The sequence below is a fragment of the Hibiscus syriacus genome, unplaced genomic scaffold, assembly GCF_006381635.1.
Source record: "Hibiscus syriacus cultivar Baekdansim isolate YM2019G1 unplaced genomic scaffold, ASM638163v2 tig00112495_pilon, whole genome shotgun sequence".
Lineage (NCBI taxonomy): Eukaryota > Viridiplantae > Streptophyta > Magnoliopsida > Malvales > Malvaceae > Hibiscus > Hibiscus syriacus.
This window is the reverse complement of record NW_024063345.1, coordinates 85,017-102,575: the sequence shown is the minus strand read 5'-3', so window position 1 is coordinate 102,575 and position 17,559 is coordinate 85,017. Positions and strand designations below refer to the sequence as shown.

Genomic DNA, 17,559 nt, shown 5'->3' with positions numbered 1-17,559 from the left:
TGTCTTTGCGTTTCTCTTTCTCTCTCCTACTGGCTTAGAGAATCTCTCTCTGGTTCAGCAACTGGTCTGAAATGTAATCTCACGTGCAGCATGCCGTAGCTTTTTGTTGTTTTTTCAAGGATTAAACATCTTTTAAAAAGGTCATCAGCTTTCTTTCATGGGGGGAAGAGCCGATGATAAAAGGGGGACTTTGTTTGGTCTTTTGGGTGTGTAATGCTTTGGGCTCTTCATTAATTCTCTCATTTTGGGCTTCTTTGTAGGGAACACCTCTCTCTTTCTCAATTCTCAGCTTTCAGCTCTTACAATTACAAGAGATTCACTTTTCGTGCGACTCTGAGAAACAACTTAAATAGAGAGATTGCAAGCGTAACAAGGATCTGGATTCTTGCAAAACATGGCATTTGAAGCTGTGGTTTACCCTCCAGATCTATTTATTTATGGTTTCAAGGACCACTTTCCCGGAGTAGGAGCCTGGGGTTATGATTTTTGCTTCCAAGAAGAAGATAAACCTCCTACTGCAATTCTTGAAAGCAACTTAGAACAACAAGAGGATCATCATCTCAATGCAAATTGGGACTCCTCGTCTACTTCAGTCATTCAACAACATCCAAATGAACTATGGGATCCTTACTCTTCTTCCCCCGAAGTTTGCACTGTCGATCAGTCTCTCCCCGGCCCTGCAGCCGGGGCTTTCCAAGCTCTGATGGAACCCCCACCAACTTACACTGCGACGGCGAGGACTAACGGCTCCAGACGAAAACGTCATCGTACCAGGAGCATCAAGAACAAAGAAGAGCTAGAGACCCAGAGAATGACTCATATTGCCGTTGAACGCAATCGCCGGAAACAAATTAATGAGTACCTGGCTGCGATCAGAGCTTTGATGCCACCTTCTCATGTTCAAACGGTCAGTTTTTATCTCTCTCTCTCTCTTACTTTTCCCCCCCACTTTTTCTTTGATAATTTCGATTAATGAAGTAATAATTAACCTTTAAAACAAGTTTAGATAACCCTAACCTACCACTTGGATTATTAACATATTATAACCATTTTTGCTTATGAACCGTGAAAGGCATTGGCTGAGAAAAGTTAATAAACTCCTGACTTTCATGAATCATGGAGATCATTTAGATTCATAGACTAGGTCAGCTATGCATCTATCTCTATCGGACAACAAAATTATAGTACTAATATATGCATGAACCATTTTCAGGGTGATCAAGCTTCGATAATTGGCGGAGCGATTAATTTCGTGAAGGAATTAGAGCAGCTCTTGCAGACCATGGAGGCTCATAAGTGGACCACTCAACAGCCAGAACCCAATGGCAACCTTTCTCCCTTTGCCGAGTTTTTCACCTTTCCACAATTCTCAACTCGTGAGACGTCTCAGTGCAACGATTCACCGTCGTCCATGGCGGCTGATTGGCCCATGGGATCTGCCGAAAGCGTGGCGGATATCGAAGTGACCATGGTTGAGACACATGCCAATCTCAAGATACTCTCCAAGAAACGACCCAGACAACTCTTGAAACTGGTTGCCGGGTTGCAAAGCCTGAGCCTCACCATTCTCCACTTCAATGGCTCGACCGTCGAGGAAATGGTTTTGTATTCAATTAGCGTCAAGGTAATAAGAACAATACCAGCCAATAATTTACTCCAATTTCATCACCATCTCAAATTATAATTTCATTTTCTGGGCAGGTTGAGGAAGGGTGCCATCTGAACACTGGATGAAATTGCAGCTGCCGTTAATCAAATGCTGCGCAGAATCCAAGAAGAAGCTGCTTTCAGCTGAGACATTTAAAGCCTAAGTTTTTTCTCCTGCTGTAACTGATCAGGAAGGGACCATTGTTGTTTGTTATCATATTTTGTTTCAAGCATTAAACTTTTAATATATTTCCTTCATGTATTTCGAACAACATACAGTGTAGGGAGTACAATATTTCCTCTAATGTAATTTGACCATGGATAAATCAGATTATGTCTTATTATTACAACTTTGGTAAATACAAAAAAAGTTTCACAAAACTGTGCCCCATCAGCTACAGTGCAGAGAAATGGACAGAATTTTATTACTTTAATTCTCATAGAAATAAAAAATCAAATAATTAAGACACTTTAAGACATAGACGCCCATATCTTCCGGCCGGCTTCTTTTGACAAGATTAACGTATTTTGTATAGTTCAAAGTAACATAAAAGCTGGGATATATTTGACCCTATTAATTAAGGTAATAAATTTAAGATTTGAATTTAGTGACTTTAGTGGAAAAAAAAAGTGAATATGTATTCAAAATCTTTCATAATAACTAAAATATATACACATACCCTAAAAGCACAATTATTTAAATTGAAAAATTTTAATAAAAATAATATTTTTTTTTATTATTGAGGTCGTTTATAAGATGTATTCGCATCAGTTTTAAAGTTTTTAGAATTATAACAAAATCAATTCAAATTATGATATAGTGTAGAGGAAGAAAAATAAGTTATTATTAAAATAAATGAAATTATTAATATTGGATGATAATTTTAATTTAAAATAGAATATAATACATTTAAAAAATTTATCCGAAGATCATTGGTGTACAAATTAATTTTAACGTAACAAATTAAAATTATTATTAAACTATTATAACTAATAATATTAATTTGGTTCAAATTAGAGAACAGTAATTTATATTTAAAATATTAATATGATATTTAATAATTTTGAAAAAATAGTTTTTAAAGAATTATTTTAATATATCAATAAAAGAAACACACAAGAAATTTGCACCACCGTCATTGAAACAAACTAAAGAAACAAAACCCTAATTTCTTATAGGATTCCAAAAAAGAAAAGAAAAAAAAAATTGGCAATTTTTTTGCTTTTCCGCTTCACTTTCACTCCCACTGGAACTCTCTCGTTTTCTTTCTCATTATCCTACATCGTTATTACCCCTTTTCATTTTTCCTGGAAAATTAATCGCGTTATTTGGATTGGGATGACGGTTATTTAAAAAACGGTTACGTTAATTAGACAAATGCCAAAATCGTAGCGGAGGCTAGGGTTAGGACTCTCCCGTTTCTTTCATTTACCCTCGTTATTTTGTCTAGAAAAATAATTTTTATTCTTTGCCCCTTTCGGTTCAAACTCTAGCGTTTGGGAACTTATAATTGAAAATTTAATCCAGGATTCTCAATCTTACTCCAAATTTATTGTTATTTTAGAGTTATTTTCCTGATTGAACTGCTTTATGAGAGTTTGCTATTATCTTGGATCCTTTATTTTCATTTATTGGAAATTATGAGGGTCATTTGAAGCCAGAAAATCAGCAATATTCAAACCAATCTTTTAACCAAAGATGGTGATAAAGGGATAGAGCTAACCAAAATATAAAATCCTTATTTTAATGGTTTCACGCTTAAAATTCTGTTCCTTTTGATCAAACAATTCCTTCTCTTCCATTTGTTGAACATCCCATTAAATCCTTGAAGTTACTGAAAACCTTGGTTTAGTTGAGTTGAATGACTAGCGACAGGGTTAAGAGTTTGTGATTTGTCTATGAATATAAATTAATTTGTTGGGTTAGGGTTTGAAGAAGGTTCCCCCCCCCCCGATTATCATGTGCAGTGTCCATTATGGAAAGAAGTGAACCAGAATTAGTTCCTGAATGGTTGAGAAGTACTGGCAATGTTAGCGGGGGTGGCAATTCAGCCCACCACTCCGCTTCCTCCTCTTCTCTCTCAGGTATCCTTGTAAATACCCATTGCGTTTCTCCTTATATTTGTACTTGATTACAATTTACTGTTTAAACTGTATCTCCTATATGCTCTGTTTCTTTCCATTTTTATGTCTTATGTCTTTTTTGATTGCAGTAATACCAAGTAGTTGTCATAATAGGAACTTTTGTATTTGTCTTTGGGAATATATAATGACTCCATTCTTGATGTTATATTAGATGTTTCTTCATCGGTGCATCGTGGGAGAAGTAGAATCTCTAGGAATATTAGTGATTTTGATTCCCCTAGTTTTGCATTTTTGAATCGGGCATCTTCGTTGAATTCACGGAGGAGTTCTAATAATGGTTCTTCAAGGCATGCTTATAGTAGTTTTAGTAGGAGTCATCGTGATAAGGATCGAGAATGGGATAAGGAGAGGTTAAGCTTTGGTGTTCGTTGGGACAGTGATTCTTCTGACCCTTTAGAAAGTATTTTAACGAGTAGTGTTGAGAAATTAGGAGGTATCTCGACCTCTAAGGTGGAGACAGATACATTTAGGCAGTCTCATTCTATGGTCTCTAGGAAACAGGCTGAGACTTTCCCTCAAAGGACTGCAGTGGACTCAAGAGACAGTGGTAATAGTAACAATAACAATGGCAATGGTCTGGTTTCTGGGGGTGCTATTGGGAGTAGCATCCAGAAGGCTGCATTTCGGAAAGATTTTCCCTCTCTTGGAACAGAAGAGATGCAATCGGTGCCTGAGATTGCTAGAGTTTCATCTCCTGGTTTAAGCTCAGTTTCTCAGTGTTTATCCGTTGGCAATTCAGCTTTGATTGATGCGGAAGGATGGACCTCAACTTTGGCAGAATCACCTACTGTGGTTGGAAGTTGTAGCACAGGTTCCTTGCCTGTCCCCCTAGCTGTTTCCACCCCAGTTTCTGGGGCTCCAAGTGTCACATCTGCTCCTAATATGGCAGTAGCACTAGCTCAAGCCCCTTCACGAGCACGTGCTGCTTCCCAGGTAACAGGCTCATACAGTTCTTATTGCATGTATAAATTATAACTTATATCTGTGATTAACTAGACAGTAGTATTTGATACAGTTATCTGTCAATACTCAAAGGCTTGAGGATCTGGCCATTAAGCAATCAAGGCAACTAATACCAGTGACACCTTCAATGCCTAAGGGTTCGGTAAGCTATTTGCCTTCTCTTTCAGAAAAATATGGTTCTCTAGCGCTGTTTAATATGTAGTTTTACGTGTATTAAACAATTTTGGTTTTCTTCCCTCTTCTTTCTGCCTTTTTGTACATCATTTATATCGATCAGACATTGTATAATGAATATTTCTTTATGTCTAACTCCTGTCTATCTGCATTTAGGTTTTATATATTATGTGAAAACTTAATTCTGTTACATATGTCATATGTGCTGGACCATATCCTTCTTTGAACAAGTTGTCTATCAGGCGATATCACAAAAATTTTGATAAAAAAGATGCACGTTCTTTTTGTTGGTCATACTAATTCACATTTACAATGGCTTGGTGAAAACAATATACTGTTTTTGGTTTGAGATGCATTATGATGACCATTTTTTGTTTTTCCTGACTTAGATTTTGTTCTTGCTTCCTAGTTTTTATTTCTCTTCGAGATTGAATGCTTGTCTTTGTCTTTCAGTTAGGTGCATCAATAGAAAGATTAAGCAGTATGGAAACCCGAATTTATGTTCTTCATTTTATGTCATTCCTCAGCCATAGAAGATCTGCAGGTGATGTAGTTAAGGGGAGAAACCAGCAACAAGTAAAATAAATAAGGCTGAATAGATGAGTAAGAAAGAGGATGGAACTTTAGAGAACCTAGGGTTGTTAAAACCTCTATCTCTCTATTAAATCAAAGAAAAATATAATAATTATTATCTTGGATGTAAAACCTACAACTTATTTATATAGGCTTGCTTTCTAGCAAGCAAAGTTATAATTAACCCTAGATTTTAACCCTAAAAGTACTTAATAGCCGTAGCCTTAGCTGTGTATCACATGTTTAATAATTAATATATATTATATCCATTGGAAACGGTTTGGATCGTTATTTTGCCCATACGGTCAGGTTATTGACGCCTTCATTCCAACTAAAAGAAATTCAAAGGGGGTACGTTTCGGTTTCATTCTCTTTGCTACAATTGGAGAAGCACGGAGAGCGATCTCAAAGATGAATGGCGCTCGCATTGATGGTAGTAAAATTGGAGTCTCTTTTTCTAAATACAACACAAGACATTCTTTTTGGAGAAAGTCTTCGCCAGTTGTCCACCTAAAGCCCGAGAGAGAAAATGTTACAAGAAATAATCTCTATACAGTAAATGGTGTTGTTGACGAAGCTAAACTTCAAGTTTTGGATAACTGCCTAATAGGGTGGTGCAAGAATTATACCAAAATCGGTGATCTTGCTAGCCAAATGCAAGACAAAGGACTCAACGGTTTCTCGTTAATGAGAGCTGCTGGGAATGTAGTTCTCATGATATTCGAGGATTCTGATACGTTGAGAAGGGTTAAGAATGAACAATCAGAGACTCTTGCAGGGTGGCTTTCTAGAGTTGAAGTTTGGTCGGAGAATCTAGTGGTAGAATGCCGTCGAGTATGGGTAGTTTGCGAAGGGATTCCTTTTCACGAGTGGAATTGGGGTACTTTCAAGAACATTGTGGCTAGGTGGGGCAAATTAGTATCAATTGATGAAAGCTCTCAATTTCCTTCATCTTTTGATCGTGCAAAACTTCAAATCCTCACAGAGACTAAAGTAAGGATTGATGAGTCCTTGAGTTTGAAGGTCGGTTCTAATTCTTTTGAAATCATGGTGCATGAAGTTGAGCCTTCTTTCAAACCAAACTCTTGGATCCCTGAGGAAGTCGATGATTCTCCAGATCTGAATTGTTTTCTCGGGGCAACGTTGGAGAATTCTCTGTCAGGATCGTCAGTGTCATCCCCAGGTTTAAATAGCCCCGTCGAAGATGTTGCAATTGAAGGTCCCCACTTATAAAAGGTTTCACTCATAAAGAGTGTCATAAGCGATGAGAAACCGAGTAACAAATTGGTGTTGCACACAATGGAGGCTGTGGATCATTCAAAATTAAATATCGTGGAGCATCTAGCTAATAAATCAGTTGATCATTCTGATGGTGTTAGCCTCAGGGCCTCGGAAGATGCTCTTATGATGGGTCTCATTACTTCTCATGGTTCATCTACTGACACATTTCAATTAAAGGAAGATATCCCAGTGGTGCCCCCTATCCCTGCGAAATTAAGAACTAATCGTGTGGCGAAGAAATGCAAGACAAAGAAAAGAGTTCTGAATTTATTGGCAAGGAAACATTGATTGAAGGGAAGGAAGTGTGGTTTTGGTTCATTAAAGATAATTATCGAGCTGATTTTTTTGGTGATTTTGATACATGTTGGTATTTTTGTGGAGTTCCCTTCAAAGGCGGATGTTTTTGGTTTAATGGTTTTAGGTGTTGTTTTTATGTATGTTATGTCATTAAATGTTGGGTTGTTTTCCTATTGATGGAGGTTTATCTTAGGTATAGGGTGATTGCCTTTTGATTTTTGTGGTCGAGAAGGTGAGAGCTTTAGGTGATTATGTTTTTTGTAATGGTGTTTATCCTCGTTTGAGGGTATTTCGTGTTTTCATATGTAATGAGGCGTTTTATTCAATGAAATATGAGGTACTCTTTTCTTCCTTCCTATGTTCGTTAACATACTTCTTAGTATGTGGACGAATACGAAGTGAGTTTTTAATGAGACCTCCAACTTCTATAAAAAAAATAAAATAAAACTGAAATAATAAATATTATAAAATAGATACTAGCTCCTACATCAGAATGCCAAGCTAGATATTCTGTTTGCTCTTTGGATAAGGCTCCGATGCAATTTGTTTAATGAATACTATCAATTAAATACAGTCAATGATGATGAATAGTATTACTTTTCAAGGAGCCTATCACCATCTTCTTGATGGATTACAATTTAAATAGAATAAAGGTTATTCTAGACCTGTTCATCCATCACCTAAGCAACTCGTGTCTTTTCCAACGCTGGTTTCGTTATGCTGGATATAGAGTTGTGCTGCTTTTGTAAATTTTCATTGAAATTTTAAATGCTAAGATTAGCCAAAGTTAGCTAGTTTGCTGTCTGCTCATGAAGTAGCTCTAACTTTTCCTTGCATTACCCATCTACTGCATGTATAAAAGAACCACTCATTAATAGTTATCTATTCCAGGTAATAGACATCCAAAAGTATCAGGTAATAATTACCTAATTTCTGATCAGGTTCTCAATTCAGTGGATAAATCAAAAGCCAAACCAGCATCAAGAACAAGTGATGTGAATATGGCTGTGAAGAGTGGGCAGCAGCAGCCTTCTTTTATTCATAATGGTAATCAATCTCCTCATAGTACACATTTCAAGTCTGATATGCAGAAGACATCCGGTAAGCTTTTGGTTCTCAAACCAGGATGGGAGAATGGGGGCTCATCACCTACTAAAAAAGAGACTTCCATTCCAACAACAACTGCAAACAGCAGAGTTATTACTAGCCAAAGTGTCATTTCTCCTATTTCATCGGCTGCCGCAAGAAACTCAAGTAACTCAAAGCTTTCTGTCGGGGAGCCCAAGGTAGCTTCCTTGGATCCAATAGCTGGGTTCAATTCGGAAAAGAGGCCTTCTTTGGCTCAAACTCAGAGCCGAAATGATTTTTTTAATCTCCTGAAGAAAAAGACCCCATCAAACTCTTCTGCTGGTCTCTCAGATTCAGACACTCATATTTCATGTTCTACCACAGTGGAATCTGATGTTACAAAGGAAATAGTCGGTGCTTCTGTGACAGCTCATGCTAATAAGAAAGGTTCTGCAGCAACTAGCAATGATGATGTCTGTCAAGAGCCTCAAAGATTTTCTAATGATGACAAAAAGGATTTTAGCTCCACTGCTATGGTTCATTCAGATGAAGAAGAGATTGCATTCCTTCGGTCTCTTGGCTGGGAAGAAAACTCCACCGATGATGAAGGCCTTACAGAGGAGGAGATCAATGATTTTTACCGGGAGGTAAGATACATCTTTCTTCTTTTTTGCTGGTCCTTCCCTTATATAACAGATTTTATTCAATAAATTTTTCATGAAAGTTACTTTGATTTGTTTCCTAGTATTATTGTTCCTAATAATCCTTGAAGCATATATACCAAAAATTAATAGAGCTGGCCATAATCTATCTATTGGATGGTAAAACATAATGGAATATGTTTTTTTCTTTATAGCCATTGAATGGTTTATTTGGAGCTGGTCATTTATCTATTGGATGGTAAACATAGTGGAATATGTTTTTTCTTCTTTATAGCCATTGGATTGTTTATATGGAGCTACTTACTCATTGTTTAAAAGAAGGGCATGTTACAAAAGATATAAGTAGTTAAGAAATATTTCTTATGTCATTTGCTTATCGTGGCTATTAATTTAGTTTTTGCAGTATATGAAACTAAGGTCGTCAATGGAACTCTGCAATGGCATTCTGTCAAAGCTGGCTGAATCTCTCGCGACCAAGTTGAATGGAGCTTCTTCTGAATCAATCCCACCTGACTCCAGATCAGAATCTTGATTACTTTTATGTCCTTGCACAGTAAAACCCAAAGACATTCCAATTTTTTTAATTGCAGATGATTAGGTCCCCGTTCTGTCTCACGTTATCTCTCTTTTGATGTCTTCTGTTGGAAAGAAAGTTGATAAGTTTGGCAGGGAAGGGGTAGAGTTTTGTTTATTCTTTCGAAGGTTTGTTGGTTAGAGGATCGTCCTTTTCTTCCAAGAGGCTTCGATTTTTTTCTATTATACGTTAAGAAGACGAAAAAATCAAATCAAAGGTTCCATTTTTAGTTTGGTTCATCTTACATATTCATTTTTCATGCTTTTTCGTTTTCATTTAGTGCAATTTACTGCATGGTTCCTAGTATATGGCAAGTAAAACATTAGCTGCATTGATCTTTTCCAATGAGGGCATAGTAAGCATCAACCGTGGCAGCAGGACTTATGGTACTTCAGTTTTAATAAACTTGTACATGGTATATTAAGGGATGGAATGCATGTTCGAATCGTAAAAATAATCATGGTATGTGAATGGAAATAATCATAAATTTTGAAGACGAATCGTAAAATAAATATAGATAAAGAAAATGTACTCAAGCTTGCTCGGTTTAATTTTTGCTTGAATTAAATTAGTTCAAAAAAAATATTGAAATTTTGATTCCAGTTGAAATTGGAACTCAAGCCCCTCGTTCAACTTTGAACTTTTAAAAACTTGGTGGTGTCTGCCAAATTCCATCACTGTGCATACAGTTAAAGCACAAGTAATATTGCAGTCCCATTAGGCAAAACCGATAACAAAAAAATTAATAATTTGATATCTATGGATTAATTGCATAAAACCCTGTTAAGACAAAAATCCTAAAACATCATTTAAGACACCCCGTCCCATGTTTATAGATGAATGGTGTATTTAATAAAACTTTAGATTTTGTCAGTTCCATGAGTTGTTTCTGTTAAGCTTTTACTTCAATCCACATTCCACTTGCATCTTAACACTAGTAATTCATACATTTTAACACCTAAAAAACAAAATAATTTCGTTATGTTAAGTCGTTTTGCCTCACTGTGAATTTCGTCTTAAATCTTTTAATTTTCCTTTGATACGACCAAAACAAGTATTGTTAAAATTGTTTGAATCGGTAGGATTGAGAAATGAATATTTTTATTAATTTTTTCTATCTTTTATGTTTTTTCAAAAAGTTGAGGGGCCGACAGCATCGTTTCAGAATCACCAAAATGGATAAACAGGATTCATAATGGGGTAGTAGAATCCGAAATTCTGCTCAACTTGACTTTGCTTCAAGTCTTCGTTGAACATCTCTAAGAAAAATACCGGCATTATATATCCAGGCCTTTTCGAAGTCCCGCTTTGCATCACATGATTCAACAAGTTCCTGTTATTAGTTTGGTCATTTGCGATACTCGTGTAATGATCATTGCCAACTGTAGGCCATCCAGTTTCGGCTATGGCGATACTTACACTGCCGAAGTTGATATTTTCAAGAGCAGAATTGTGAGCATTGACCATCGCGTCGAAGAGGTTGTAGTAGTCTAAGCCTGCATCGATCACCACCGGTGTGGTTGACGTGAACAAAGCAAATTCGGCTGAAATATGAGTGGGGTCTGAAGCGTAGGCGAAGTAAGGGTACACGTTGATCATGACGGGTGCATCATGTTGAGCCAGAATGGTACTAGGGATGTAAATGAGACGAGACAGATCGCGAGCTACTCGAGATCAACTCGGTCAAGGCTCAATAAATACTCGGATTGAATGGACTCGAACTCGAACTCGACTCGAATTCTTAACGAGCCGAAACGAGCTACTTGATACTCGACTCGAAAAGCTCGTGAGCAGCTCGAAAATATATAATATATTAAGATTTTATTTTTTAAAAAATAAATTATTAATAATATTAACATTTATGTGTTGATTTTTTTTAAATACAATAAGTCTTTCATGTATTTAAGGTTCAGGTTCGAGTTTGAGGATTCAATCTTGTTAAGTTTAAGATTTTTTTTTTTCATTTCGAGCATTTTCGAGCTGCTCACGAATCGTTTACACCCCTAGTCGCGACGCTGGTCATAATCGGCAACGAATTGTTTTGTGAAAGCGCCTGTAGAAGGGGGATACGGGGCACCTAATGCAGTCCCCGATATCACGGTCGTGACCATAATTTCTAGCCCGACCGAGGCAATAACATTTATGATGTTGTTCATGGCACCAGGAACAGAAGAGCTCAGTGGTCCCGGAATGACTTCGTTGCCGATGGTGATCCATTTGAAATCAACATCATCCTTGTAAGGGACAATGTTCGTGTTAACCCAGTCATTGGCTGCACTTTGATCAGCAGCGAAGTTCGGTATGTCCTCATTTCTCGATCCCATGGCGACGAAAAACCCCGACCCCCTTAATGCTTCGAGCACTTCAGGGTAAGGCTGATACAACCTGATGTTCTGCACTTGACATGATTTGTAAAGATTAATTACATCCGCCGCAGATGGAAGATTGTCGCCGTTCAAACCATAGCAAATGCCAATATCGCTGCCCTCTGCAACATATACAGTAGCTCAGTCATTAACATTAAAAACAAAGTAGAGGCAAAAATGGATTGAAGATTGTTGATACAAGTTTTCTTTTACCTGTTACAGAAAGGAATCGAGTTAAAAACACCATTGCTGACACCAATAACCCAGAAAATCTTGTACTCGTCGTTTTCACCCTTTTCCTTGCTTTACAAATTCTAAAGCCGGTGGCTTTGAATAAAATTTCTACCTTTCCCCCCCTTTCTTTCTGAAACGTCGTCAATTACTGGTGCACACTGCCGGCTTTATGTAGTGCAAATTACACACTAAATGTGGACCATTTAATTAAAAAATAATTAATTAAACTCATAACTATATTTAAAAAAATTGAAAACACCATAATAATATTATACTTGAAAATGTTATCAAATATATTTTAATATATGTGATAGTTTTAATTCACTGTGGCAATTTATTTAATAAATGGTAACAAATATAAATGAATTGGCTTGCCAACCTAATTATTTAATTGCATTAATGAACTTACCAATTTTACAATAATTTATATGAGTAGTTATATATCTATTAAATTCATATGCTAATCTCAATTTATTACCATTTCTTTCATTGGTTGTTTGTGATTCTAATCTTATTGGATTAACTCAAATTCATGTAGAGAATCCTTTTAATCCAATTTATTTTATTTATGGTAATTAATTAAATTTTAATTTTTAAACCTATTTAAAAGTATGTTTTAATAAAAAATAATGCTAAAGAACATCATTTTTCTCCAAGCGACCTCCCCAACTCAAATAATACTTAACTACAATAGATATTTGGGCCACTTAAGAGGTGAGAAAATTTGCGGTTACTTTAAAGAAGGAACTCCGTGGGCTGAAGTCTCGAAAATATTCATCAACCCTTTTTGTATTGCCGAGCCCACTCGAAGGCTGAAACTCTTGCAAACCGACACCATGGGTTCCATAGACACGCCGACGATTTCGGAGAATGGTTCAACACAATCCCACGCCACTGTAGAGCCGGTCGGCGACGACCAGAAGCCTTTGGCCTCCTCTAACGGAGCGCCGGAGAAAATGACACCGGAGCCTGAGGCAACGAAAAAGAGGAGGTCGAGTATACTCCCTCTAGAGGTTGGTACTCGCGTGATGTGCCGCTGGAGGGACGGCAAGTTTCATCCTGTCAAAGTTATCGAACGCCGCAAGATGCATTTTTCTGAGCCGAATGATTACGAATATTACGTTCATTACACCGAGTGTAAGATTTATGCTCTCCCTAGGGTTTTTTTTTAATTAAAATTAATTCTTTTAGGTTTTTATAATTGAACTGAAAATTTTAGAATTATTATGTTAGAAAGTTTGGAAATTGATATGTTTTTTTGTTATGATAATGTTATTGAAATTATAGTTAATAGGAGGCTAGATGAATGGGTGAAGCTTCAACAACTTGATCTTGATTCCGTGGAAACAGTTGTTGATGTTAAGGTTGAGGACAAGGTAAACTTTATTTTACAATGCTGAACGTTACATTTCAGTTTCTTCTATATTTGTGTTCTCAGGGTGTATTTATTCAAATATTTTGCTCATGGGGTTCTCAGGTTACAAGCTTAAAAATGACACGCCACCAGAAACGTAAGATTGATGAGACACTCGTCGACGTAGTAAGTAAATGCACACCTTTTGCTCGGTGATGTGTAAAGATCAGAGGCTAATTTGAATTTTCTATTTGTTGCTTTTGTGAAATTCTGTTATATGTAACTGTGTTACTTTCTTTTCTGCAGGGTCATGAGGAGCTAGATGCTGCTAGCTTGCGTGAGCATGAGGAATTCACAAAGGTGAAAAATATTTCGACTATAGAACTTGGAAGATACGAAATTGAGACATGGTACTTTTCCCCCTTTCCACCAGAATATAATGATTCATTGAAGTTGTACTTTTGTGAGTTTTGCCTCAACTTCATGAAACGCAAAGAGCAACTTCAAAGGCATATGGTGAGCTTTGCCTCAATGTAGTTATTGAAATTTTCCCCTTACAATATGTAGGGTTGCATTAGTTTATAGAATCTTAATTGTTGACTATGTTATAGTTTCTTTATAGCAACCTTGAATATTGTAATGTGATTTTACTTTTTTTTTTATCATGAATATAAGTTTTGTTTACCACATATTTTTGTTCTGTATGTTTTGTGTGAAAGTAATTGAGTGAAATTTGATTTGATAAGTTATGCCTGACATTTCTCCTCTCAATGTATGTTGTGGAATGAAGTCAATGATCTTGTCTTGGCAAGTGATACTTCTAATCTAGTTGCTGCTTTGCTTAACTTGTGTATAAGACAAGAGTTATCCTTCTATCCATCCTCTAGTACTTTACAATTCATGTAGGTGTAGAACTGTAAGTCGGGGTTTTCCTCTTTTTCTTTCCTTTTTGTCCTAATTGATTAAGATAAAAGCAACTATGGGATGTGTAGTTTGCTTGCTAAACTTCAAGTATCTGATTCTTATGTATGATTGATTATCAATAGATTTTTTCTTTTAGCGCCTGGAAATCACAAAATAAAATATTAGTTAATGGTGCCGGGGGGTTATTTTTAATTGTTTCTCCAATGGTTAAGAATGGAGCTTGTGTTTTAAGATCAATATATGGCAAGAATAATCTTTATTCTCCATGTCTTCAATTAATATCTTAAATTGCATTCCCCTGTAGTGTAATTGCCTATCTTATGCCTTCATTTATATTATGTTTCATTTACTTCATTTATTATGTCAGTTATAGGATGGAATGTGGTACAGATGTAGGATATTGTTGCATTGAAAAAAATGGCTTTTGGAACTTCTTAGTGATATATATGTATGTGTTTATATGTGTGTGTATGTATTGTCTTTGATTTTCCCCCTTCGTCTAATTGTCGCAAGTTGCAAATGGGGCATGATCAATATTAAACTCTGTTTTAATGCTACTCTGTAGAGGAAGTGTGATTTGAAGCATCTCCCTGGGGACGAAATATATCGAAGTGGTACACTGTCAATGTTTGAGGTATATTCTTGAAAAGCTTTTTACTGCTGCTACTTTCTGTTCCAAATCTCAAAAATGAAAAAGAAAAGCCTTTCCTCATTCTGGTTTTCTTCGAACCCACATTATTGCTTTTACTTTTTGTAAGTCCAATTCTCACATATCTTTCCTTGTACATAAAATCAAATAATCATAAGATCTTCTTGAAAGATACTTTAAATAAAAAGTGATGTATGTTTTTTTTCTTCTTTCACTATTAGCATAGAAATATTTTTCACCATTATTCTTTTTTCCTATACCTTTGCTGTGTTTTCCTGCTAAAAATGTCTTGTTATAGAATGCGGCAGTTCTTTAACCATTGCTGACATTTGTATTCCTTTGTTCAAATATTTTGAGACAGGTTGATGGAAAAAAGAACAAAGTTTATGGGCAGAATCTTTGTTATTTGGCGAAGTTGTTCCTTGACCACAAGACCCTTTATTACGATGTTGACCTGTTTTTATTCTATGTTTTGTGTGAATGTGATGATCGAGGTTGCCATATGGTTGGATACTTTTCCAAGGTAACTTATATGTTTTTGTTGCTTTTGATTTGATGCGGTGTGGAGTTGTAACAAATCTTTATATGTTTTTGGCTGTTCTAGTATTTTGTTTTTGCGATATACTAAATTAATAGCATGGAGGCACACAGCATTTCTTGACTTTCTAGCATCATTTAGGAGATTTGAATTATAGAACTTATTGTCTATTCGTGTATTTTGGAAACTTTCAGCTGCTTATTCAACCCATTACCCATAGTGTGTTGGTTAAAAATTTTCTGCAGTTCTAATATCTGGCTTGCTTAAGATGTGAATCTTTCTGTTTTTTTGATTATATATATATATATATATTTCATTGTTCAAAGTATTAAGAATTTTGCATCTAATCATGCAGGAAAAGCATTCAGAGGAATCCTATAATTTGGCATGTATCCTCACCCTTCCTCCATATCAAAGGAAAGGCTATGGAAAGTTTTTGATTGCATTTTGTAAGCTCTGTGCTTGTTATTTTGTTTTATGATTTTCCCCCCTCGTGATACGACTTCGTAAAGTAAATAGCTAGATACTTCAGCTTTATGGATATTGGACATAAATGCTTACGTAAGTTGTCCTTTTACATTTGATCCTATAGGTTATTAACTAGAGTTTTATTGCTTATTTGTCTTCGATATGGACCAGCATATGAACTCTCAAAGAAAGAAGGTAAAGTTGGCACACCTGAAAAACCACTTTCTGACCTAGGTCTGTTGAGCTACAGAGGGTACTGGACAAGGGTTCTTTTAGACATCTTGAAAAAGCATAAAGGAAGTATTTCCATCAAGGTATCACTACTGAAGCCGTATTTAAAGTCTAGTGGGCTGTGATTTATGCAGTTCTCTCTACTTTATCCACAGTGAAAATTTTAGTCCCGTAATGAAGTTAAAATATTGTCATGTCTCTTTTTCTTTTAGTTTTTTTAAAAAATATTTTAATATATCCTACAAGGGTATGCCTAGTAAACCTGCTAGTGAATTTCAAAATTTTGGTAAGCATGGATGAGAGCTGCTGATGAGTGTGGTTGAGTAGAGTAAAGCCTACGTGGTAAATATTCTTGAGTTCAACTCAACTGGACCCAACCCAACTATCAGAAAATTAAGTTCCAGATTTGATTAGGAAGACGTAATCGCCTATTCGATACTATATAAAAGGAAAAACTTTGAGACATTGGATTTGAAAATTAGAACTTGCAAAGACTACTCAAACCAGTTCAATTTGTCCTGCGGATATTAAATTAAATCTGGGTACGCTTTCAGACAAGCTTGAGTAGCTTGCATAGTGTGCATGGGTGCTTTCACTTGAAAATGGTGATCATAGAATGTGTGCCCCACCTAAAAAATATAAACGACCATCCTTTAATAATATGATAACACTAGTGATTTTAGATCACCTTACCATATGAAATTAGAAAAAAGTAAGAATATGATGTTAAAAACATGCATGAATTGATTGGTTTGATGCTGCAAAGGAAGGAATTGGGTGACTAATAACGTTGTTTTGGCTGGTTTGTATGTTTTAGATGTAAGTGTTTTAAGTTTTATGTAGTTTGCAAGACTGTTTTTAAGTTTTATGTAGTTTGCAAGACTTTTTAAGTCTTATGTAACTGGCTTATTATTAATAAATTGATGCACTCTTTTCCTCCTTCCGCTAGTTGGTTCTAGCCTTAGGGCAGAGGATTATTATGAGGGAGGTTTTTAATGAGGCATCCTATTCCTATCAAAAAAAAATTAGCTTGTTGTTGCTGAGGAACTATATCTACTATCAATTCTTCGTAAATTTTGGTTCAATGTTGGTCATTGAATCGTTGTCTATTTCCTGCATGAACCTATTCTTTCCAGGAACTTAGTGACATGACAGCCATAAAGGCCGAGGATATATTGACTACTCTTCAAAGTCTAGAACTGATACAATACAGGAAGGGGCAGCATGTTATATGTGCCGATCCCAAGGTGTTGGATCGTCATCTAAAAGCTGCAGGGCGTGGTGGTCTTGAGGTTGATGTTAGCAAGCTAATCTGGACACCGTATAAAGAACAGAGTTAAAGCTACATGCCTTTCGAGTTTATCTAGGTTACCTGGCAATTGTAACTTCTTGTGCTTGTATAAAAATAGAG

At 36.1% G+C, this 17,559-nt stretch overlaps 4 protein-coding genes across 5 annotated transcripts; 3 read left to right on the top strand and 1 right to left on the bottom strand.

The window, feature by feature from the left end:
• Window positions 1-376: 376 nt before the first annotated feature.
• Window positions 377-1,734, top strand: LOC120180362 (transcription factor bHLH96-like). The gene is made up of 3 exons (XM_039185702.1): window positions 377-907; window positions 1,214-1,624; window positions 1,702-1,734. The coding sequence occupies exons 1-3, from the start codon at window positions 395-397 to the stop codon at window positions 1,732-1,734; spliced, it is 957 nt and encodes a 318-aa protein (XP_039041633.1). The 5' UTR covers window positions 377-394.
• Window positions 1,735-2,887: 1,153 nt separating this feature from the next.
• Window positions 2,888-9,553, top strand: LOC120180397 (ankyrin repeat and KH domain-containing protein mask-like). 2 transcript variants are annotated; one of them, XM_039185726.1, is made up of 5 exons: window positions 2,888-3,732; window positions 3,944-4,725; window positions 4,808-4,897; window positions 8,022-8,795; window positions 9,214-9,553. In XM_039185726.1, exons 1-5 carry the CDS (start codon window positions 3,624-3,626, stop codon window positions 9,340-9,342), a joined length of 1,884 nt encoding a protein of 627 aa, XP_039041657.1. In that variant the 5' UTR covers window positions 2,888-3,623; the 3' UTR covers window positions 9,343-9,553. The 2 variants fall into 2 exon arrangements, with proteins under 2 accessions (XP_039041657.1, XP_039041655.1); XM_039185724.1 differs by having other exon boundaries at window positions 9,205-9,553.
• Window positions 9,554-10,529: 976 nt separating this feature from the next.
• Window positions 10,530-12,474, bottom strand: LOC120180365 (glucan endo-1,3-beta-glucosidase-like). The gene is made up of 4 exons (XM_039185705.1): window positions 12,463-12,474; window positions 11,964-12,114; window positions 11,426-11,872; window positions 10,530-11,045 (listed from the first exon to the last, which is right to left on the bottom strand). Exons 1-4 carry the CDS (start codon window positions 12,472-12,474, stop codon window positions 10,552-10,554), a joined length of 1,104 nt encoding a protein of 367 aa, XP_039041636.1. The 3' UTR covers window positions 10,530-10,551.
• A 289-nt stretch (window positions 12,475-12,763) lies between these two features.
• Window positions 12,764-17,552, top strand: LOC120180398 (histone acetyltransferase of the MYST family 2-like). Its single transcript, XM_039185727.1, has 9 exons — window positions 12,764-13,121; window positions 13,272-13,360; window positions 13,462-13,524; window positions 13,645-13,854; window positions 14,828-14,896; window positions 15,273-15,434; window positions 15,805-15,898; window positions 16,089-16,231; window positions 17,285-17,552. The coding sequence occupies exons 1-9, from the start codon at window positions 12,821-12,823 to the stop codon at window positions 17,486-17,488; spliced, it is 1,335 nt and encodes a 444-aa protein (XP_039041658.1). The 5' UTR covers window positions 12,764-12,820; the 3' UTR covers window positions 17,489-17,552.
• Window positions 17,553-17,559: the final 7 nt, after the last annotated feature.